Consider the following 25,247-nt stretch of genomic DNA (forward strand, 5'->3'; position numbering starts at 1 on the left):
GTTAGAAAATAAGATTGTTTCAAAATGAGCCAAAGCGACTGAGAGAAACCGTAACGTGCAACCCATGTGGTAAATAAATAAGTGAGTTGAAAAACCTTTACATTATTAAACAGATGTGACAGCTGTGAAAATATTGAATATGACCCCAATCTGCAATTCTCCTAACTTGCAGTAGGTGGCAGTGTAGCACAGATTTTCCTATCAGACTGAATAAACGAGCCTTCCCTTGTTCAGCGTATAGATTTATTTGTATTTTAATATATACTGGTCAAACAAATACAAAACATATAGTAAACAAGAAGACTCTGGTACAAACAGTTCACCCCCCGTTGTGTAATGTGTAAGTAGTAATTTTTTATTTGTGATGACATTCCAAATATTAACATCAATCATTTGTTACAAATGTGACAATCAAAAATATGACAGAATTCATTTTACATGGCTTTTGGTATCACCTGTATGATAGTGTGTGCGTGGAAAGGAAAGCCAAATATTGCAGCACAATCAAGAGTCGCAGCTTCCATATAAAATAAACATAGTGTTTGTGTTTAGCACACAGTAGGCAGTGCTGGATACTGAGGCAAAGCTCAGGAGCAGCTTTACGTCAACCAAAGATGCTCTGCACCTTTGATGATACATACAATGATTAAAGTTTACGCAGTCGGTTGAATAATGGATGATTATAGACCTCTTCGCTACCTGACTAGGACAGAGGGACCAAAAGGCAGTGATTCTTTTGTTAAGTATGAAGGTTATAGATTTGATATTAAGGAATATGGGGGATAAAGCTCATGCAAAATGAATGTGCAATGAATTACACTGATATATATTGCTTTTTATACAGCACCTACACACTACAGATCTGCAAAAATAATAATAAAAAATAATTTGCACTTTTCCATAGTTTTCACATGTGGGTAAAGGTGTGACATCAATACAGAGGCACAATAAAAAAAACCCTGTGAGCACTAAAAAGCCTTACACGCTTGTATGGACAAGTGAAATACATACTGAACACTTTAATCATGTATTCTTGAACTGAGCATATATTATTTACTTACACAGATTAATATATTTTAAGTAATTTTATTAGAAAATTAATTATCTTTAAGACTCTCCATTAAAGTGTGTAGTTCAATTATTAGTATATTCATTTAATCATCCAGACTTTGTTAGCTTGATCGATTGTTTCTAGTCCCTTGTATTGCACCTACATTAACATTTACCGTCACAGTTATAAAATATTGTGCATTATAAGACTGATTTAACAAGCTCTTCTGACATAACTGATTTCAAGTTTTCGAATATTCACATATTAAATGACAGGACCAAAACTATTACATTCTCACAGGCTTTCAGCTACATCACAGACACTATCTATGCATCACTACTGTTTTTCTTTTCTTTTTTTTTACCATGTATAACCAAACGCTCTGCACTTTTGAATATATATTTGTGTATATACTTGTGAAATAATTAAGCTGCATGAAAGCAAACTTGTGGGTTATGACCGTGGCTCTAAAGCCGATGGCGTCAGGAGCCATATTCTGTGTAAAGTCCACACAGAATGAAGATACCATTGCAACACTTCATTTCACAATGGCCTCTTTAAGTTTTCACTGAACACTTTTTACCTTCAAAAACATCAGAAAGAAAAATACTCTTCAACAGTGATAATAACTTTATAACGTTAATGTAAAAGTTTTAAGGCAAATAAAAGAGCTTAAATTGTATCAGTACCAGAGTAACCTGGTAGAAATCTACTCTGAACCACCACAATTGGTTCTTATATATATGCCTTAAAAATATGATGATTAAAAAAGATCCCAGAGCTTTCCTTCAACAAAGAGAGATAATGTGGTAAAAGAATAAAATGTAAAAAAAAAAAAAAGAAAATCATAATGACAAAGGAATATGATTAGAACAGGACAATCAAAAATATCAAAATATATAAAAAGAAATGCTTCTGAGTGTTTTGGTGTGATGAAATACACTTGAAATGAGAAAATGTCAAATTAAAATACAGCTTTGGGTTATAAAAAACATTTATTCCTGGGAGTGTTGGGAGATAACTAATAAAAAGGAAAAATAAAGAGGGGTTAAGAATTAGAACATTAGAATGTACTAAATAATAAATAAATAAATAAAATGAACCCTGCCACCATTTCAGGCGAAGCCATGATGTGTTTTGGCATTTTTAGCATAAATTAAACGGAATTTTATTCTCATAGAAAAAAAAAATGTTTCAGAAAGGTCTTTTTAAAAAAATGCAGACCCTTCCAAACCACTGTTTATAAGTAATACATTCTAGAGATTTACGTCATCCCACATTTTAATGTTGTAATTCTGTTGCACAGCCAATGGAGTAGAAAGCAGTTGCTAAGAGACTAGCAAACTGGAGAGAACGGAGAACATTGTATAAGACCACTACAGCAGAACCACATGACATGTGGAGCAGCTAGTCTCTGTTCATTCGTCTCCTGAGCTTAGCCACTGCACTCCAGTGCAACCCCCTCTTTATGAAAAGGCAAAATACAGAGGTATGTGAAAAATCATTTCCAGTGTCTATCTGAATAAATCTGGCTGCCCGTATGTGAGTGAATAAGTATGTTTCCATATGTCTGCTCAGCAGTCAGCTGATTTCGATGTCTGCTCATCCTGGGCTGACAGTGGAACCGACTGTTCCTTCAGTTCAATCTCTTCTTCAGACTCCTCGTTTTTCTTCTCCTCCTCCATTGGGTAGACCACTACACAAAACTTTTGACCCAGGTATGTCATCTTGTCTAAAAACACACACAAAAAAAGGAATTCAGTTTAAGTACTATACAACTTTTCAGGATTTTTTGATCAATAGAAATAGAAATAGAAAATGAAATACAACTCTTTTATATCATTATAAATTTTAACAGTTTAATGCATCCTTGCTGCATAAAAGTATAAATTACTAGAGTGTCAGGTACATGGTTTCTCATCAGATGTAATATAGTGATGTTATCATTCAACTTAACACATCTTTGAACTGTGTTCAACTTACCAACAAATGTATTGAAACACTGTGGTTTGTTGTCCCAGTACACGCCCAAGAAATAGACAGGGATTCCAGTAAGCATGATGGCCAAGCCAATGCCACACACCACAGGCTCCGAGTACAGAGAGAAAATCAACAGGAAGGCCCAGAACAGCAGATAGATGACAGGCCACACCAGACTGATCTGTGAGTAGCAGAGGTAACGTTAGCAGTCAGAAGGAAGAATTCTCTTAAATGGGACATATATATACTTGGAACTGGACAATCTTAACATGATGCGAAGGTTATAGCAATATAAATACATCTCCTGAACAGAATAACGGATTGATAACAGATGGTAAGTCATCTGCAAAAAGTAAACAACTATTGAAATCAATGAGCGAAAACTTGCTAATATGTATTGTTTTTGTTTACACTGGCTTTTAGTCATTTTTAGGACTTACTTTAATTGGCCGGTGCATATCTGGTTGTTTAAAGCGCAGCACGATCTGCCCCGCAACAGTCACACCGTAGAAGAGGTAGTTGATGAAACCCACATAGTTGATGAGTGTGTACATGTCACTGGTGCACAGCATCAGAAGTGTTGAGATGCACTGCAAGAGAGCAAGAGAGGGTGTTTGATGTCGCAACATCATGAAAACCATTCATGCTCAAGAAAAGTGAGAGTGAGGTATAAAGAAGAGGGAGAAGGGGGTATATATAATACTCACGGTGAAGAGAAGGGCTGGAATTGGGGTGCAGCGCTTCACATGAATCATAGCCAGTAAGCTAGGTAGATGACCTTCACGTGCACCCGCAAAGAACAACCTGAACAATGTGAGGAGGACCCAAGAATACTGTTATTTAGGATGCTAGTATAGTCATTAGAAGCAAGTGTGTGAAGACACAGAGAGACAGAAACGAGATAGATAGACAGACAGACAGACAGGCAGACACAGACAGGCAGACAGACAGACAGACAGACAGACAGATAGACAGATAGATAGATAGACAGACAGACAGACAGACAGACAGATAGACAGATAGATAGATAGATAGATAGATAGATAGATATAGATAATTAAGGCTTGTTTATGAATGATGTATGTATGGATTAATGAATGGATGGATGGATGGAGGGACTGACCGAGAGGAGGTGAAGAGGGAGCCGTTGACCCCCCCAAATGTGGACAAGGCCACAGAGATGGGCATGATCCATGACATCACTCCCAACAGCTTCTCACCAAACGTCTGGGAGAGATCAACAGAACGGTGAAGGAGAGACAAGCAGAGGAAAAGAGGACGTTGCTCGAATACATGCATTAACATGTCCATTATATCTGTGCTGTTACATTAAGAAAGTCATCAGAACTGAATGCAAAAGATTCTTGAGTCTGATTTATCTGTTTGAATGGTATACGGGATGGCATCAAAAGCTCATTCCAAGTATCAATCAAAGAACTTTAAATATTGATACTTTGGTAGATATGTCAAAATCTGCATAAAGCAAATCAGTTATTAAGTTTGCAATCTGGTAGTGTCTGAGTTGGAAGAATGGACACAGGTCACTCACCACAGCTACAGCATTAGAAGCCAGTAGTTCCTGAGGGCTCATGGCAGTGACGTAAGCAATGTTAGCAAAAACGTACACAAAGGTCACAAGGGGAATGGAGATAAAAATAGCACGGGGAAGGTTCCTGTAAGGAAAAATAAAAAACAAAAGTGTTTAGTCAGAAGAATTACACTGCATTATTTCAGCTACAGGCATTAGTTAAACTACAGGCAGATTCCAGCTGCCACTTCAGAGCACTGTGTAAAATTATGCAGTGATCCTACTTTTCTACTTGTGCAGTTTAATATACTACACACCATTCCAACTCTTGATCCATTATGTGGTTATCTGCTGGATATTACAAACTTGTATCTTGTTAACGCTAATTAAATATTGAGAACACAGTGTTAAATTACTGTAAGCTCTTTGGATGAGAATTGGCTTACACATAGGGGTCGACGAGCTCCTCTGTGACATAATTGAGGAAATTCCAGCCACCGTAGGCAAAGGACCCCTGTAGAAATGCTAGAGCGATCAGACCAACATCATATTCTTGAAACGGCTCAAAAGCATTGGCCGGCTCTAACCAGTAATACTCGCCTGGAGAAAGAAGAAAGAGAACAATAGAAATGAAATATTTAAAAGGCATAATCATTATAAAATGCTTTGTTTATTAGCTAGTTTAATCGCAGCTATTTTTAGCAAAAGCTTTCACCTGAAACAGATTAATCACAAAAACAACAAATGAAGGTCAAGTTCTCTGGACAAAAATATCATTGTGATTTTAGTAAGTTTATGTAAATCAAGCTAAAATCAGCTGGATCAAGCTTGTACTAACCTTGCTAAACTGGGAGACCATCTTGGACTATTAAAAAACTAGGTACCAGCAAAGGTGCATGTGATCAATGTGGCCTACCATCCTAGTAGTAATCTACCTAAAGCAGCCTGAACCAGTTAGAAACCAGCTGCCATGTTCCAAAACTTACAACTGGTTTGGGCTGGATTTTCCTTTTTGTTCCCTAAGCCATAGCATTAATACCACATTTCTAGGGTCATATCTTTGGGTCACATGTATTCTCTGAACCCTCTCTGAGAGAATATATGTGACCATGAAGACCCCACATTAAAGAGAAGCCAGTGCCAACTAAGCCAAATCCAGGTTTTTTTTAGAGATCTGGCGTGGAATCACATCTGTCACTCTAATAATATCAGGTCAGCGTCTGAGCTAACAGACCGTCAGCAGTGTGATCATTATTAAATCCTCTCTGACGCATCAGTTGTAAAGGCTGCATTATCAGTGTTATTTTGTATTAGATGGTTTAAACCCAGTGACTTCTGCTGAGACAACGAGACAGAGAGGGGAAGTGCTGTGCTTTTAGTTTTCTGGAGATTTTACAGAGCTACTAGAGATGAAGCAATGTGCCCAAGAGGAAAGGGAGTCACACATGCACACTTCTACAAACATACACACAAGAACAAGCTCAGCACGTACACATGTGCACACGTGCAAACACACACACATATGCGTACACTCTGACATTTAGCACAGACCTTCATGAATGGGCAGTAATATATAGCAAGCACACACACATAATGAGACATATGGTGCCTACCCTTGCAGATTTGTACTATGCCCATGATGATGATAAGAATGAGGGCCAGAAGTTTCCCTGCAGTGAAGACATCCTGTACTCGTGTTGCCCAGCGCACACTAGCGCAATTCACCCAAGTCAGGAGCACTGAAACACAAAGACATGGGGTTACAAGGCTGGATACACACACACACACACACACATTATGAGCCTTTGGTGAGATTAATAGCCCCTGCAGTTTGAGCAGTCTAGTATGCCAAAGGCTTATAAAATAATGTTTTCAGCTATGAGGAATTAATCAGACACACAAATGATAAGCTCGGAATAGACCTCCAGGATAATTTTTCAATATATGTATAAACATTTGAATGCACTGCAACATCTGAGACAGACAGACAGGACAAACTAATGATAATATGATATTTTACCTTTACATTTATTGATTTGGCAGATGTTTTTATAAAAAAAAATTACCTTATGATTTTAAAGAAATTACGTGCAATTTTTGTGCTTTTTAAAAATTAATAGGTGATTAAAAATCAGGACAAAAAGTTACTAGTTACAACGTGTAAAATATGTTTTCTTATGCATTCATAAACATTTTTACTTATTTAAACTTCTGATGAAAAAGTTAACTAATAAATAACGTTCACGGTCACATGCATAGTCTTCTGATGGCATGTGACAGACATATTTGGTCATAAAGCCAGAGGGACGCAAGAAACCTGAGCATGCAAGTAAACTTTGAGTCTTGCACTTTTGAGAACTTGCAAGACATGCAAAAAGGCTGCCTCATAATTTGTACATTAGAGTTGAGCTTTGTCCTTTTGAATTTACATGCTATTAATATACTTGTACACAAGCAGTAATTCAAATCTCCCACCAAAATAGGTAGTTAAACAGACCATTATTTCTATGTATATTTGATTAACCTATCAATAAAGCAATTATGTACAAAACTAGTGTAACTGGGCGTGAATTGAGACTGTGTAAAGTGTGGCCAAACAGTGAGAATTATAGGCTCTCATTCAGTGTCAAACTGTTTACACCTGGAACAGCGTCTAGTCACGACAGTCGCTGACATTACAATGCAAGTCAATTGCAAGTAAGGTGGAGTGGTGTATTTTTTGCACAAAATCCTTGATAATTACTATTTGTATAATGGGACACAAACAGCTTAACAGTGCAAAGCAACACCCTGCCTAATTTAATGTGAAGGAAAAAAGTCAAACCAAACACTACAAAACTTTGGGCAAGGAGGTGTAATCCTTATGTCTTATCTCTGTGTAAAAGCAACACTGCCTCGCTGTACAGAGCAATGATGTGCCTTTGACTGAGCCCAGTCATGTCTTGAGATAAGGGAAATGCATTCTGGGAAATGGACTAAATTGGATGTCTTAGAAGGTGGTGTTTGTGAAACTCTTTTGGAAAAGAAAAATAAGCAGAGACAGGACTAAGAAAGTTACAGACTGTTTCTTTACAGAATTGAGGTAGTAAAGTCTGCACTACATAGTATACAGTGCTAACGCAAGCATGCAGAAACATTCCTATGACCACAGTAATCTTACTGCAATAAGCTGCTTACAGTGGAGGTCACACACACACACACAAAGGCCAGAATTTCTCTACTAACAAGTTATCGTCTTGATATCCTGGATTTGATGCAAGTACAAACATGTGCTAAATAAAGTTTCTCATTCAACAGCCTGTTAAACGCAATGTGCTCTGTTTTAAAACCAATTGGACTGTCTTGCAGTCTTAAATGGATTGATCTGGAACACAAACGGCATGCCACTGGCAATTTTTTGTTTTTCTCACAATTGATTTCAATACCGTTAGCATGTCGCTAAGTTAACCATCTATGATAAACCACAGTGCACATACATATTTGGGTAAAATTGTGAGTTTTTAAGTAGACTGAACTTTTTAGTACATTACAAAATTTAATGACTTACTATTATACAGTAAGAATAATATTAACATTTCTCTCACTTAACACTTAGAGCTTTTTCACTGAGCTTGTCAGAATAGTGGTGTTCTATTTTGCAAACTTATGCCATTTTGTAGTATAAATAGGGTGTTTATGCTGAAAATTTCAAAAAGGAAATGTGCCTTTATGATGAAAAAACCTTTATGATCTAATCGACCTACAGCTTTACTTTTGTAGCAAAGGCTAAGGGCATAGTGTGCCATTTCATTTGAGACACAACTATTGCCTTTTTGGATTGTCTTCTCTGTAAAACATAAATGCAATGTTTCCAGTTTTTGGCCAAAAGAAGATGTCTTACATTGCAGTTTTTCTGACTACCTTTTTCAACAGTGTTTGTCTAAAGAATGTGCCTATGTTCCCTTAAAATTCTGCCTAATTAGGCTGGTTCTGAAAGAGAGCTGTGCGCACACTTAAAGACAAACTTTTCTCAGAATTGCTGTACTGTTCTAGAACAAAAGGCATTAAGGAGGTAAAACGGTATAAAGCAGTAGGGTACAAGAGTAGGGACATACTGTAAAACTGTGCCATAGTGTCCACTTTTGCCCTTTCATATACTTCCTGTCGTTCTCTAAAAAAAACAAAGGCTAAACTTTCAGCTGTTCTGAAAAAAAAATCAGAACAGCTTGAACACATCTGGTCAGTAAAAAAAAAAAAAAAACTTCCGATCAGAACATTTTGATCTCGATACAGTCCCCCTACATTAATAGCCTACACAATGAATGCTGGATTAGCTCTGTTACCCTACAAACTGGACAAAGAGCTTCTACTGGTTTACAAGCCAAAAGTTAAATAGATAATTCTGACTCAGATTCATAAAAGGACAAAGGTTATGAAATGTTATTAAATTAATAACTTAACGATCTAAACAGCTGTTCTTAAAATGTAAACTTATTGAAGAAAGGTGAAATATCACCTAATATCTTCTCTTGACCTCTCTCTCTCTCTCTTAATAGGGTCTCTGTTGTTTGTCTGTCTACATATAGCATGCAGTATTTGTAGCTCAAGCGTGAAGTTTGCAGAAAGCCCACGCTCAAGGCTTCTTGACGCCTTGAAAATCATCATTCCATTCGTCTTCACACATCCTTCTCTCTTTCACTCTCATCCCTCTCTATCCTCAGCACATTTTCCCACAGTTTTTCTGTCCACTCTCCGAAGATAAGACCCCTCTGCCTTCTTCATTCACACATCAATTCATCTCGCTCTTTCTGTCAGTCCCCAAACTCCGTTTCTCTTGCCCTGGCTTTGAATGTTTTTTCACCTGAGCTTGATTTGACCTTATGGTCAAACATAAGAGGATGTAATGAAGTTCCCATTCCCGGCAGCAACGTGTGTATGCGCTATCAGAGAAAAATGTCTAAAATATACAAATGTGAACAAGTGAATCAAGGGCAGATGTGGAAATAGTGATTGTGTAAGTTGTTGTTGCATCTGGGAGGTAAACAACATCAAACAATGTATTCAAAATGCAGGATTTATGCTGAATTTGTCATCTTTTGAGTTTTCAAAACATTCAGATAACCTTAAAATATTTTTACATCAAAGCCATATACTCTTTAAAATGTGATTTTTTTATTATATACTAATTCTTGTGTTAATGGTATCTTAACAGTATTTTATTATATGCATTACCAGGACAGGTGACGAGGAATTGACAATTCTTACTAGGTACAGTAGGCTTTAAATTCTAAATGGAGGCCTTATAGCAATATCAATAGTCATTTTGATGTGCATGTCAAAATCCCTAACATTCCTAAATACTAGGACAATGAGACCTTTTGTTTCTCCTTCTGGTACTCACACAAGCAGATGGCAGCAAGCAGACGCAGACCGTTCTCTGGGGGGAAGCAGGTGGGGAACAGAGGCTGCAGGACGTAGTTGGAGAAGGTAAGAGCAATAACCGCCTGGTTAGTGGGGTAGATCACCAACACAGCAATCCACAACCGCAGAAACCTGTAGCACAAAACAACACTGATGTTATAAAACTTCCATAAAAAACTACATAACTTTGTTTGATCTAAAAAAGCACATAATAGTAATAACATGATTCTTTTTAGCTAGTGATAGGCATTGTGCTATTTGCATATAGCAATACCTTTATTCTTAGTATAGACTCTCTTTTTCACCATCATTTGTTGTTGCTGAGTGAAATCGAGTCACGACTGAGTCACCAGCTAATGGCTGTCCACTGGCAGTATCATTCATTAGAGCAGTCACCTTGCACCTTGCTAATGTTTGGATATTTATGAATACTAAATCTTAAAGAAAAGAGATTCTTACACTATCCTGTTATTTACTGTTCTAACAAATCTTCACTGTGAAGCAAAACTTAGGCTATTCTTTTTGCACTGAATTTGAAATGATGTTTTTTAAAATACAATGAATTACAAGGCTATAGGGAATTATATTCTGAGGTTTTAATTACATTATTTTAATATATTCAGTTGTGAACTAAAGTGGGCCGGTCTAAGGCATGAAACTCCAGGGCTGAAAATGAGTCCCAATCCGGCCCTGTTACTGCCTATTAGTGGATTAAAGGTACAATTTGTAAGATATTTGCAGTAAAATATCCAAAAACCACTAGGCTAGTGTTATATATTTTGTGCAGCTGATTACTAACAATATCTCTAATGTTTTCAACTACTTGTAAATTATGAGAAAATTCCATAGAGAGTAAAAGAAATGGACACAGCGACCCCATTCTATTCAACAGAGAAAAATGAAGTCGATTAGAAGCACGCACTTCCTGGGGGTCGGGCGTACTGCGCAGACTCAAACTGAGCTTGATGACGTAGAAGTCACGTGAGCAACCTGTCTGACAATTGTAAGTCTTCTAATCGCTGGGCCAAGAGAAATCTGAATCACCCACCGAATCTTGCAGAGAAGGCGAGCGTGAACAGGAGCAAATTTTGGTAAGTATTCTGATTAATTATCTCCCTTGACTTTATGCCTCCACGTCCCCCCGATAGCCTCATAGACAGTAAAAGATTGCCTGCGAGCTTCTCCATACGGTTATTTCTCTACTGTGCAACAGAGAGTCGCTGGTTATGATGCAATCGTTAGCCTGTTTTTACAAAAACTGCTTCTACGGGACCATAACGTAAGATACAAGGTAATGGAGCCTTTTATACATTTTTGTGTTTCTTTACAAATAATTAATGGACAAATGGAGTCTTTAAACGCCTCTGATGTAAAGTTATCCAAAATGAATGGGAGTCAATGGAATATTAACAGCAGGTGGGGGTCCGCTTGCCAATGGCGGCGCCCAGGGCTGCTTCAATAAAATATGAAAGCCTGCCCCCCTGGAAAATTCCCATTCTAAACAGTGACACGGGGCAGTGCAGTCGCCTGTCAATGACGTGAGTTACCCTTTGTTACCGCCTTTACTGATGTAGAAACTACATGACAACAGTGTCGTGAAAAATGCGGAAGTAGTATATAGTGTCCAGCAAACCACTAGCTTGCTTCAAGCAGTTCCTTATTTACTTCTTCTTGCAAGTTTTATGGTGGATTGTGTCACTTATTTATGGAACGTAATTACTGTTTACAGTCTGCCGCTGGTTCTGTCGACAAGGACAGCTCCCGTAAACGTAAGCGTACGGGCCATCCGAATGACCCGATAAGAGTTTGGGACAAGAGGAGAGAAAGAGTGAGGATCAATATCGGTGTTTTGCCTTTTCTAGATGGGTAGAGCTTCGCGACAAACTTCAACTAGAAATAGATGCCAATCTCGCTTGTGTTTTACTCGACAGGTGAGTTGTTTTGATTCATATCTTTACAGAAAACGTATGCTATTATAGTGATCAACAGATTAGTATTATGGGGCATACATGCCAAACGCGGGGCATCACGTCTCTAGACCCGCGCGAGGACACGTCTGATCCATAGTCTGATTGCGTCTTTGCATTGACTTTGTATGTAACGTTAATCTACTCCCGCAAATCGTTGAACTCACGTTTGTTATGTATTTAGTTGTAAACCTTCCATTACTCGGGTCTAATTCAATATAATAAAATTATGACATAAAACACAACATTTATAAAACTTTACCTCTTCTGTTATATCCATGATTTATCTTTCCGTCTGATTGATGGCCTTCAGCGGTTGGGTAGAAGACAACAAATCCCATCATTCCACGCTCCTTCTTAGCGTCATCAAACCACGCGATTGTTATTGTTTAGGTAGTGCGCTCTCTAGTGGCAGGTCCTACAACCTGTACCTTTAATACATTTCTAATGGCAGATACAACTACTTCACCAGACAGCCGCAATGCTAATGCTGATAACAAGTTAATTACAATATAATGACAGATAATGGTGCTTACTCAGTGAAAGGAGATTACAGGCATTTGAGGGGACAGAAGCAGCTATTCATTCTGAATGTTTTTAGCTATCTGCTTTTTATGATTTTACATGAAATTGATAATATTTATTGCACATTACATTACAATTTCCACAAAATTGGAAAAAGTCCACAGTAACTACAAATATTTTGTCCGTCATGACTTTCTTGAAGTTGAATTTCTGACTTATTTTGACTTACTGTCAAGACCCTACACACTAAGGTTTCCATTACTAATAATAAGTCACCTACTTAAAAATTAAAAGTGGATACAGCTTTTAGAAATAATATAGACTTCAGACTCTGACTGTTTAGAAGTAGCCTCTGGAACTGATATTAAAACCAGTGTGTGGCTAAAAACCTCACCCTGCCAGCCCTCCGAAGATGTCCTTGACATAAGAGTAGTCGCCTCCAGATTTGGGGATAGTAACACCCAGCTCAGCGTAGCAGAGTGCGCCGATCGCTGTTATAACGCCTGTGACGATCCATACGATGAGGGCCAGGCCCACTGAACTCGCATTTTCCAGTACTCCCTTTGGGCTGACAAAGATTCCAGAGCCAATAATATTACCTGTAAAGGAGAAAAACAAAGATGTTGAGAACACAGAAAGAACTGGACCTGCCATCTCACTATATAAGCTTTCATTTCTCACCATGAACTCCAACAAAGCACTGATTATGTGTAACAGACCTATGCCAAATGGATGTCTGGTTGAATCTACTTAAGTGCTCCAAATTTAAAATCCATTTGAATAAAATATACTTTATTTTGAGTAAGGATTTAAAGATTTAAATTTCAGATTTGTAGAAATGCGTTAGATATACATTTTAAAGTCAATAATTATTTTTATGTTATGGTCCATATTATAAATCTACACTACTTTGCTGAAAAAAGTAAATTATAACGCAGTACTACACAAAACTATAATTATGTGCACACAGAAATTCACTCCAGCGTGCTCTTAAAGATGAACCATTCTTCAAGAGATAGTGCTTAAATGGTTACATTTTTGTCCTAATCTATCTCTTATCTTTTTAAATTAGTGTTAGATGATGATCTGAATCTCAAAATAGACAGACACATAAAGTTTCCCAATTTTGGCTGATAAATATACAATTACTTCCCTACTTTTATGCACCCTAAAATACATAGCAAGGCTTGATGAGATGACAGTGTGACACACTTCAGGAAATATAGAGATCAGCAAAAGAGAAACAAAGAGAAAATAGGTGATATTAAAAAAAACTGAAGAAAAGCAGGACAGTGTATAAATCAAAAGGAAATGAAAATGTCAGTGATGCAGAGTAAATGAGAGAAGCAAGGAGGAGGGAGAATCAAGAGAGAGAAAGCAGGTGGTGAGAACAATTCACAGAGAGCAGACTGTAATTTGCTGAGTTAGTATTCAGTGTGACTAATGGAGCAAGTACACACAGAATATACATGGGGAGTGTGTATTTGTCTAGCTTTATAAAAACGTGTGCACTTAGTGCAGTAGTACACCACCAATGTGTGATCCATTTCTGTTTGTGATACATATATTGGCCCCAAACATATTTAGACACTTATTTCACCTTAAAAATGCCTAAATTTAATTTCATTAGATACAAAAGATATCAAACAAAGTGTGAATTAGTTACACTCATATTTCCATACATACGCAGACAAACCAAAAATTGCGACAATATATTTAGTCTTAATTATGGGAAATATATCTATTCTTGTTCAATCATCTCGAACTGAAATACTTGAAAAGAGTGTTTGTCATATAAAATAAATTCCAGGTGGTTAGATATTTTGTTATACAATACAAAGATGTTCATACACTTTTAAGCATACAACTACTTTTTGAGGTCACTGTACTTTATGAGATAATGCATTGTGCATTCATTGCATTAATTCCATAAGTTGCAAATGTAAACCACCATTACTACAACGAAACCAGATCTAATTTAAAACAACAAATCTATTGCAATAAAAGGTACACACACAAAACTAGTCACACTTTACTAAAAAGGTGCATTTCCACCAAATCCATGTGAAGTGCTCTTAAACCATGTCAGAGGTAAACTCCCATGTGACTCAGGCAAACTGGAAAAAGGTAAAAAGATTTCTTAAGAAAAACCTGCCGATTTAATATGCGAGTCAGTTTGTGGAGTGACTACTTCCTTTGCACATGGACTATAACTGTGGTATATACTTTAATCTTCCCTACCACATATCTGGGCTTTTTACACAAACTGCTTCATGTGGAAATTCAGATATGCGTGAGCTGGAAAGCTCTTTGCCCTAAAGTAAGGGAACCAGTTTAGGTTTTCCTGTGGGGATGTCACAGCAATTATGTTCTGTAAATCACTTTGGATACAAGTGTCTGCTAAACATAGCCACTGTAAACAATTAATCAGATGACTTCTTTTCTGTAACCACTGCTGTCATGACTTATTCACAGAATAATCTCATCTAAAAGAATATCCATAAACCTTTATGACTAGACCGGATCATTCAGCTTCTGTCTTTGGTTGTTCTCCCTTTTCAGTTCTCTCCTTTAACCTCTGTTGTGAAAAAACTGTCAAGATATGATTATCACAAACTTCAGCATGTCCCATGACCTCAAAGTACAAGTTACACAACTTTATACAATCAGAGGTATCTTTTACTATTGCCAAAGCATGTAGGGATTGATCTGGTTTCAGCCAGCTAGAGTATTATTTGACTATATGGAAGCTGTGAAATGTGGACATCAACACGTTTTAAGATGTGTTCCTTAAAGGGGCTGATAGATTATTGTGCACACTTGTAGATTGAGAAGTCTTGCTGACTAAAGCGGAAAAAAATGTGGATGGATTTCCTGTTCATACTGCATCCTTTTGCTTCCCTAGTGAGTGCTCACCGCACAAACATCACCGGCAACACAGCAGCAATTCCTGATTTAACATTCTAGTTTGTCAATCCACTCACATTGATCTAATCGTACTGTGCTAAGCCTTGTCAAACACTACATAGAAGTCACATCTTTCAGTGTAAAGGCCTTTTATACAAAGGTGTCATTTGGCATTTTACTGTAGAACATGCATGCAATTTAGCTGCACCAGCTTAAAAAACAGTTTTGCCCCAGTTTTGTATTATGGTTTTAGATTTTAAAAAGCTACATTTATGATAGCATTGTTACGGTGTAGTCACATCTGCGGTTTTTGGCCAATTTTCACAGACAAAATCCAGTAATTTTAACAAATCCACACATCAGGAATTTCACTTGAGGGCAAAAGATTTCCCCACATGGGTTTCGCAATGGTTTAAGTTGGTCATGTGAATTGGCATGACCAGAAAGCTTCATATATCACTACACTTTTAACAATGGACAATAAGGTTTTTGCCTGTGAAATTTTGCTAACAAGACTGCAGCTTTGTTCAGGATTTAGGTCATTGATTGCCTACATGCATTATAGCTGCACATGGTGGCGCCAAAGTGGCCACAGTGAAACTGACTTGCTATCAGCTTATCATATTTGCATGTCAATCACTGTACAGAGTCATGGCTCATATATTGTGCAGTGATGTACAATCCTGGTACTTTGGTACTTTTATTTATGACTCTTGCTCTCATGATTGCTGAAGTGAATCCCTCTCAACTGTCCTATTGATTTTCTTTCGTGCCTCTATTGATCCAACTGTTTCTGTGGGTCTGTAGCCTTGCTAGCCAGATGTTTCCCTTTTACAAATTCACATATAAAAATCAGAGACTGGGTTAAACGAAGCAAGCCATTTGAACAAAACATGGTCTCTTTTCATTAAATAGAATAGGTTCAACTGTGATCTGTAATGATTTGTATGATCACCACAAACCCCATATCAACACTGGTTTTTGGTTCTACATCAAATTGCAAATGAGAAAGACCTTTTAGTTTTATTGGTTGAAGAGCACACAATCCAATTATATTCAATGCTGATTATATATAACAATTATTTTCATATTGATTTTATGTTAATCATCTTACTAGAGGATTAATTGAGTTGATCTAGTCTGACACACATACAGCTTGATGTATGATGTTCTGAATCCGAAAAGCATCTCTTTGTAACACTTGAGGACAGATTGCACTTTGATATCTGTAGCATTTCACAATCTCTTACTCTTTCATTTACCTACAGAAGATTTGTCAACCTTTCCTCTTCTAAAATTATGTTACTGGCACTCGTTTCCATTCTAATAATCCAGGAAAATCAACATCCAAAATTGGGGCTAAACAAAACCCAAAGAAATTTCACTTTCGGGTCCATGCTTTATTTCCAGGTAAATGAGGGTTCAATATCGCATTGAAGGGGTTGATAAGGATTAGAATGGCAGCAGTTATAAAGCATTCTGATAAATTTAATGAAGCACACAAAGAACAAAGTCTTGATGAAAGCTTTGATGGATCCGAAGTGGCAATCACCTGATAATAATGTTCACGTGGGGCGACTGAGAGCATGTGAATGTGTGACCTGATCAAGATTGCTGAAGAGGATTATCATATATAGCTTTAGTTAAAAAGTGAGTAGGGATTATTTTGGGTTGGTTTTACTTTTCATTAACTCCTATCATAAAATCAGATATATTATTATAGCTTAATGCTGCATGCCTAAAGAAATAAATGAGAATTGCTCTGCAACATACTCGACAATAACCAACAATTTAACAAAAGTTCAGTCACATTTCCTGTTTTCACTTCCAACTCACTTTGTGGTTTCTCTGCCACTGACCGACTTGACTGGCTTTATTTATTTGTTTGTTTTTAATAAAAGAACACTAATTTGGCAAAAGTTTGGCTGGTACAAATGTAAATTTCTTGTTTCATATGTATTTTAAACCATACTGTTCTATTCTGAAAAAAGCACACGCCTATTTTGCAAAGGTAGTCAGTATGTGACATGACATACAGCCATACTCTGAATTCGTGCTCTGCATTTATCCCATCCAATGTGCACACACAGCAGTGAACACACACGCTGTGAACACACACCTGGAGCAGTGGTCAGCCATTTATGCTGCGGCACCTGGGGAGCAGTTGGGGGTTCGGTTCCTTGCTCAAGGGCACCTCAGTCATGGTATTGCCGGCCCAAGATTCGAACTCACAACCTTAGGGTTAGGAGTCAAACTCTCTAACCACTAGGCCACAATATCCCCCAGTAGTGATACTGAAAAAATTTCAGTTCCCAAATCTGCTGACAGATTTCATTGTTGCTTGAGTAAATAATATTCTTCTATTATATGTACATGTTTGTTTTCATTACATTGTAAATATTTCACTACAAGAGAATGATCTATAGTTTTTGTATGATTAATACTGATTATTTTACTGATCATCACAACGATTTATAAAAAATAATTAAACTGCAACACATGCAAAACATAATGTCCATGATGATTTTTATAGAGTAACAACAACATTAGCCTATATATATATATATATATAATATGGCGAGCGTGATTCACCAAGTACAACATGTTAAACTGTAACAGCATTCCAATCAACCAATCAAAATTGAGATTTAACTTTTCAGGAAATATCTGTTTTAGTCTTACAATCAGGGTTAGGTTCTTCAACACCCTTGTCAATAAGCTATCATTTTCCACTGATTTTAGGAAAACATTATGAGTAGGGTGTGTTTTGGGGGTAGAAAGAAGCAGACTGGAAGATTTCAGTTTCATTCAGCATTATCCAATCAAGCGCATGCTACATCCGTTAAAAACCCCTATGAAAAATATATTTAAAGGAACAACAGAACACTCACCGACAATAATGCCACAAGCACTGACGAGACCAATCTCCTTCTTCAGCGCCACCGATGACTGTCCTGCGGCATTGGCCGTGTCTGCGGCTGCATCCTCGCTCGTGCTCGGGGCTGCGCTGCCTCTTTGTCTCGGTCCATCCGTCATGTTGCTAATTGAGATATTCAGTCCTTGATATTGAGCGGTGATGCTAGAGCCGCGTACTGCTGGTCAGATCTCAGATAGAGACTCTAATGTACACATATACAGCCCGTATACTATCTCGCACAAAATATGATATGTGCGCTTTATCTCTCCTTTCTTAACAACGTGAGGCTGCTCTGAAGCACGTGTCAATAAATAAAAAATAAAAGATGTGCGACAGCCGTTAATGGCTATACAATACAATTAAAATAAGGCAAGATACTGTCGATGCAACTGAATGTTAATTTCCTTTCCTTGCGTTAAAAATCCAAACACAGCACTAATTTCGAGCGTATAACAAAAAACTTCAATAATATTCCAGTCGCAACTTTAAAAAAAAAGTCAGTTTGTTGCAGTCTGTGAAGGTTATCCAGGTTTTAATATGCCGTTTAAACCAAAACGCGACGCAGGAGAAAACCCTGTTCATAAATGTCTCCCTCTTCCTGTACGTTACCTATCAAATAGCTGGTGCTTCCTCGTTCAATGCGTTCAAAGACAAAGCGTGCATCGTTGTGGCATGGACTAACGTTAGTTGAGTGTCTGCGCTGAAAACAGCTCGCGTCTCCGGTGATCTCCAGAGCACCAGTGGCCCAAGAGCCTCCACCGTCTGTAGTATTTACTCCTTCTGTCAGGCTCCTCCTAACCTGCCTCCGTAAGTACAGTCGCACCTCCTCCCCTTCCCCCCGCTTCACTGATCTTGTTTTTGTGGGCTACACACACACCTCCCTCATAAGCCCTGGCAAGCTGTTGAACAGCGCGGTAAAGAATGTGACCTACCTCAACCGAACAACATACGGTTTCATTCTTCTGTCGCTTCTTTCTAAACATCTCAGTGTGTTTGCTTCCGAAGCCTGGGATAAATATTACACAAAAATACTGTATCACAAGGAAGCCTGAGGGACTTTAAAATGCTTTACAAATGCTCTTCTAGTATGAATGTAACTTACACGTATTAACATGATTAAACGCACCTGCCACTCACGTAGTAACCATGACAGGAGGTAACCATAGCAACGGCGTGTAAGCTTTCCGTTGCAGTTCGGGTGTATGTGTCTATATGTCTATATGTCTATATATATATATATATATATATATATATATATATATATATATATATATGTGTGTGTGTGTGTGTGTGTAAAACTTGATGTGTTCACAGATCCCTCATTAACAAATAGGTACAAAACATATATACTTTAATATATTAATATACTTTCAAAGATCACTTTTTCCCCAGAGACATTTGAGGTGTATGTATATTTACATTTACATTTAGAAAAAAAAAAAAAAAAAAAAAAAAATATATATATATATATATATATATATATATATATATATATATATATATATATATATATTATGACTCGGTATGTTGTTCTGCCTATTTATTAACGAGGGATCTGTGGACACATCAATGTTTTACATTTTTTTAAATATGTAAATGGAGTAGAAGTTGTAGTATTTATTTTTAAATGAAAGCTCAAATTAGACACCAGGCCCCAAATGGCTAGTGTATTATTGTTTAAGAATGTATTATTATAAATATTTAAAATAATAAAAATTTTTTTTTTTTTTTTTACATGTATTACTTATTGTAATTAATTGGGTTATTATTTAGTAATGTAATAAATTAGATGTACATTTCAGACATCTTTGCTTTCATTAAAACCTGTAGGCTGAGTGAAATCATTACATTTGCATTCATAGTGTTGCTATGTAAACACAGTGACTGTATGATTTTACGATTTTCTTCTGTTGCTTCCGGAAGACAGTACTAAATAAAAAAAAAGATATTTCAATAAAATAAGAAAAATTCGCACATCTTCATCCTGTTCTAAAGTTTTCACCCCTAAGAAGCATCAGTGAATGTTTGAAACTTTTTAATAGTTGTGTTTGAGTCCCTCATTTGTCCTCAATGTGAAAACATGGATCTCAAATTCATACAGTCTCTGCTGGAAAAACTGAAGAATCTGCAGGACATGGAAGATTTTTCTGAAGAACAGAGCTCAGTTTAACTGTTCAGAACAAAACAAGCGACTCATGAACAACCCTTAAAAAAAATAAATAAAGTAAAATAAAAAAACAGTCGTAGATCATCCAGGTAACCACACACAGTATTAAGAACCAAGGGTTCACACACTTTTGAAGGGGGCTATTTTAATAATTTCAGCAATTTGTCTTGTGGACTATATGTAAATAATATATTATATAAATAAAAAATAACATGCATTTTATATAATCTCTCTTATTTTGTTAAAATTATTCCCATTTTCACAGATTCTGCAATGGGTTCCCAAACTTTTGCATGCCAATGTATGCTACAATTTAAAAGTAAATCCACATTGTTTTTAATAATTTTTATTATTACTTAATTTAATTAAGTTATATGAGATTGAATTTGGCTTTTTAGGTCAGTTTATTATAAATTAAGTTGAAATTACTTGTACAAAGAGTTGTGATTTTATGTATTTAAACATATATTCACAATTCAGAAACACTTTGCTATTGGCGACACCTGTGGGATCAACTGAACTTAAGTTTTATTAAGTTGAGGTGGGTGTAGTGTACCTCCTAGAAACTGGTTTAAGACAGGCCTCCAAGGCACCATAATATCATATCTAATGATCAAGAACAAGTTCAAGTGAGCTTTAGACCAAGCAAATATTTTGTGACTACACTGGTTATTTCTTAATGGAAAATGGGTCATAGACCAAAAATAGCATACAAATTGTGGAATTCCACAGAAAGCAAATCAAAATCCAACCAGACACCATAATAGACAGGATGTGTCTTGTTGCCATCTTAATATGTTTCCTATGAAGGCAGCATTTTTCAGCTTTCAGACACAGCCAATGTTTACAGAAGCAATAAAAAACTGCATATTAATTGTCTTAGTTGGGCAAAGTCCATTTCTTTTAGAGAGGTACAAAGTGTTACAGAAACAAGAGATGGACAGAAAAGAGTTGGAGAGCAGTTGAGGTAAATGTAATGTTTTTGCCACTGCATCACATCATTCATTATTATGTAAATCAAAATGGACAAGAAGACTCCAAACCTGTGTTGGCACAGCTGTGCTGTCATAGATAAATGGGCTATTGCTTAATATCTTAATGGCTGTCATAGGCACACACACGCACAGCTCCACACACACACGTACACAGAGCCACACGTGGCCCTCATGATGGCCTTCTTTCTCATTAATTTGCTCAGTGAGCAGAAGCAGGGCATTGGGTCAGACTCAACCGGTTAAATACCATCTTACAAACACCATTCAGCCGTGTATCTGAGTAAATAGATAGTACACGGTTAAAGACATTAGAGCAGCTTTTACAGGTTAATATGACATTCATATTATGACATGATATGAGATGAAATTCATTTGACATCAACACACATTCTCTAAGTTTGATACAAACTGTTTACTCATTAACTCTTCATCTCTAATTCATGAAACTCAATGAGTGTGACAAGGAGAGAAGATTTCAAAATAGTGGTTAAATTTTCACAACATCACATCACAGTAGTTTCTAACGGAACATTTTTCTCATGTTTTAAGCAGAAACCTGTTTTAAGCTAGAAAAAAACGTGCAAATTGGGTGACAAAAAATACTTAAGTCAAAACAAATACTGAATATAATATAATTAATATAATATAATATAATATAATATAATATAATATAATATAATATAATATAATATAATATAATATAATATAATATAATATAATATAATATAATATAATATAATAATTTCTTTGCATTGCAGTATTTTAATTCTATTTAATAAAATAAATTGAAAGATTCTGAATATTTGTCATGCATTATTTCTGTTAAATGCATTCCCTGCTTTTTGTTCCCTTAAACTATGCCTGCCATCAGAGACATAAATATTTTATAAATCATCTGAAAAAGGTTAATGTTATCTAAAAATATTTGAAATGCCCTTCAACCCTCACTAAGTGTAAACGGGCATGTATCAACTGTGTGAATGTGTGTTTGACTGCACTAATCTCATCTGGACTGACCCAATCTCCTCCTTTTAATCAGCAAGACAGTGGACAGATAAACATGTCAAATCCACATGAGTGAGTGGCACGTTCAGCTGAAGGACTCAGAAAGTAGTACACAGGAAACAGACAGCCGTTTTTAAGGAGACTTTCCTATCTGATCAGTTTGATAAACGATACCTGTGGAGAGTGCAAAATGCTGAAGAACACAAAACTTGAAGTTATAATGCGTGAGGGGAAAAGAGGGCTGAGAAAATGGGGAAGATACAGCCAGTAAAGAAAGAAAATACTGTGAACAACATGTCAAAATCTGTTACACATTTTCAGACTGAAACTAAACTAAAGAAAAAAGATAGAGAGGAAAAGGATCATGGCTGGTGAGAAAGAAAGAGCATTGAGTTTAAACTGCGTTTAGCCTTCAACATACTGATGAATGATTTCTTACATTGATATGGCCACTATTAGTCTTTGTCTCTCTGTCTTCTTAAATGCCACACACAAATACTCTTCTTTCTCAGTGATAAGAGGGCACTAGAAACCATTGAGATTTGCAGAGATATGAGGTTAATTAATACCCTAAGCTTTTAGTTCTGTTTACTGCCCAATGGCTGGAAAAAATCTTAGCAATGACAATATCATTACAAAAACAGAGCTCAGCAAGACAAAAAAGCCCAGCTTAACGTCAGAGAAAACGTAACTATAGCCAGATCACATTAAGAGACTTAATAAACACCAGGATATAGAAAGATATTGCCCAAGCAGCACCCCTTTCTGCTAATTTACAGCTGGTTTCCAGCTTGACACAGTAATATTTTTTTGCTTAGACACTTTATTTACAACAGCATGAGAAGGAGTGTTACTCAATGTGGATGAAGTTCCCTTAGTAGGTATGATGAAGCAAGGGAATGGAGGAAATGAAAAACAGGACAGGCTGTATTTCAGTATGTATACATGCCCAAACTGTGTTTTTTGTGAATACAAAGAATTAGAAACTTATGAATTTGTGTGACAAAGATAATAAGAAAGAGTGTAAGTGAAGAAAAAAGAATGAGAGAGGCATGTAGCGAGGGGGCACGAATATTTCTAGGAAGTGTAATTTGATATGTGTTTACCATACACACAGAGCACATGTGCTCCAAGAATAACATGTCCAAGAACATATTTATTCATCCAAACACAGAACACACACTACATTTACATATATGTTTTTGCTTCATATTCAGTTCTACAGCATATATACTTTAAATCTTGTCTGATTGCCATAAGTGTTTCTTTTGTTTTGTCTTTAACTCATATGCATATGTTTGTATTTGTGTGAAAAAAAGTTTTATTGAAATTTATAGCGCACCCAAAATTGTTGTTCGAAACCTATACAATTCTTCATTCTGTGGAACACAAAAGAAGATATTTAGAAAAGTGTGCATCTTTTGTCCATACACTGTGGTCAGTGGAGTTAAATGTTGTACAAAATATCTTCTTTTGTGTTATGCAATAGACACACACACAGGTTTGGAATGACATGAAGATGAGTAAATGGATGGACTATCCTTTCAACATTAATCAACACATACAGTTGGATATCTGTGTTTTCAAGACTCTGCTTGCACCCTTCCCACTTTGTTTCTTCCTGATTGACTGTGTATTTACATTTATTGTGGAGTGAGAGGCTGTCTTTTGTTTTTTATCAAAGATGGGTGTTTCAGTGATCAATCAAAGTGGTTTGGGATCAGTGTTTTCATCATCAGCACAATGGCAGAGTGTTAATTACATTTAGCAAACCATCATTGAACTGATCATCCTCTTTCATCATCTCATAACGATACTATTAAAGCTTAAACAATTCCTGTCACATCTTAATTCTGAGTTTTTAATACATCTTTGTCTGTTTCATTTAATTTTCTTTGTCTATACAGTGGAAGTCAGCAAGACTGTTTGGTTACCAATGTTCTTCAAAACATTCTTGTTTGTGTTCTGCGGAATAAGGAAAGTCACACAGGTTTGGAACAAAAGGTTCAATTATTCTTTTAAATTCTGTGTGCCTGCCTGTCATATTTGTTTGCTTTTCTGGAATACTGTTTTGCTCTTCCTTCCAATTTGCCGGTTCAGTCTCTCCCCCTCTTCCCAGCGTTCTCCGTTTTCACTTCTATCCTCAGCGTGATCATGTTTTTGGAACTCTGGTTCAATCCAGTCTCCTCTGTTTCCCTGCTTTTCCTCTCCTCCCTCAGTCTGTTTTTCATTCCTAGGCTCTGCTCTCCCATCAGAGACATCCACTTTTGCTCCCCTGAGGGTCTTCTGGTTTTTGCACGTGTTTGAGATTTTTTTTTTTTTTTATGAAAATTAACAGATTTACTCTTTTGTTAAGTGTGGAACCAGACAAAGTTGTTTGGTTGGTATGTGGGTCAGCTTTTTTCTCTGTCAATCACTGGAGAAAGGGACAGTAGTGGTTTCTTTTTTCCTCTCTGTTCTTAAGTGTGTGATAGGAACATGTTTTCCTATGCCTTATTTCTTGGAAAGATCAAATTCCTCTCTCAGAAATGCAGCTGTAATGCGTTTTACATTTCACACATGCAATATGGTTTGCATCTCTGGCTGTATTATTTTAACCGGATAAGTTAAACGTTAAATAAATGCAGCTTTTTCTTTTGCAGATGGTATTATCTCACATCACTGATGTATTGTGATGTCAAAGCATGGTGTGGTCCGTCATTTAACCGCAGGGCTCATGTATTATTCATGTCTACGTCAGAGATTGCGCTAAAAATATCTCTGAGAACCTGCACCACCATACCGATCGTTACATTTTATGGTGGG

General features: G+C 36.6%; 2 protein-coding genes across 2 annotated transcripts in view; both read right to left on the reverse strand.

The window, feature by feature from the left end:
• Positions 1-1,893: 1,893 nt before the first annotated feature.
• Positions 1,894-19,320, reverse strand: slc7a8a (solute carrier family 7 member 8a). The gene is made up of 11 exons (XM_059528187.1): positions 18,250-19,320; positions 12,846-13,050; positions 9,940-10,091; positions 6,173-6,298; positions 5,006-5,159; positions 4,581-4,704; positions 4,155-4,258; positions 3,739-3,835; positions 3,472-3,621; positions 3,035-3,212; positions 1,894-2,783 (listed from the first exon to the last, which is right to left on the reverse strand). Exons 1-11 carry the CDS (start codon positions 18,392-18,394, stop codon positions 2,626-2,628), a joined length of 1,593 nt encoding a protein of 530 aa, XP_059384170.1. The 5' UTR covers positions 18,395-19,320; the 3' UTR covers positions 1,894-2,625.
• Positions 7,160-25,247, reverse strand: part of txn (thioredoxin) — a 90,050-nt gene continuing 71,962 nt past the window's right edge. Inside the window, exon 6 of the mRNA XM_059528198.1 lies at positions 7,160-7,169. The gene's annotated coding sequence lies outside the window, so the exon portion shown is untranslated. The remainder of the gene's footprint in view (positions 7,170-25,247) is intronic.

The sequence above is a fragment of the Carassius carassius genome, chromosome 3, assembly GCF_963082965.1.
Source record: "Carassius carassius chromosome 3, fCarCar2.1, whole genome shotgun sequence".
NCBI classification, from domain to species: domain Eukaryota; kingdom Metazoa; phylum Chordata; class Actinopteri; order Cypriniformes; family Cyprinidae; genus Carassius; species Carassius carassius.

What these genes read in the sequence shown, in the direction of transcription:
- slc7a8a (XM_059528187.1), bottom strand. Translation starts at nt 18,394, where the DNA reads ATGACGGATGGACCGAGACAAAGAGGCAGCGCAGCCCCGAGCACGAGC. An exon ending in ATCTTCGGAGGGCTGGCAGG is followed by an intron (nt 10,092 to 12,845) that starts GTGAGGTTTTTA and finishes TTTGTGCTACAG; the next exon opens with GTTTCTGCGGTTGTGGATTG. An exon ending in GCTTGCTGCCATCTGCTTGT is followed by an intron (nt 6,299 to 9,939) that starts GTGAGTACCAGA and finishes TTTGTGTTTCAG; the next exon opens with TGCTCCTGACTTGGGTGAAT.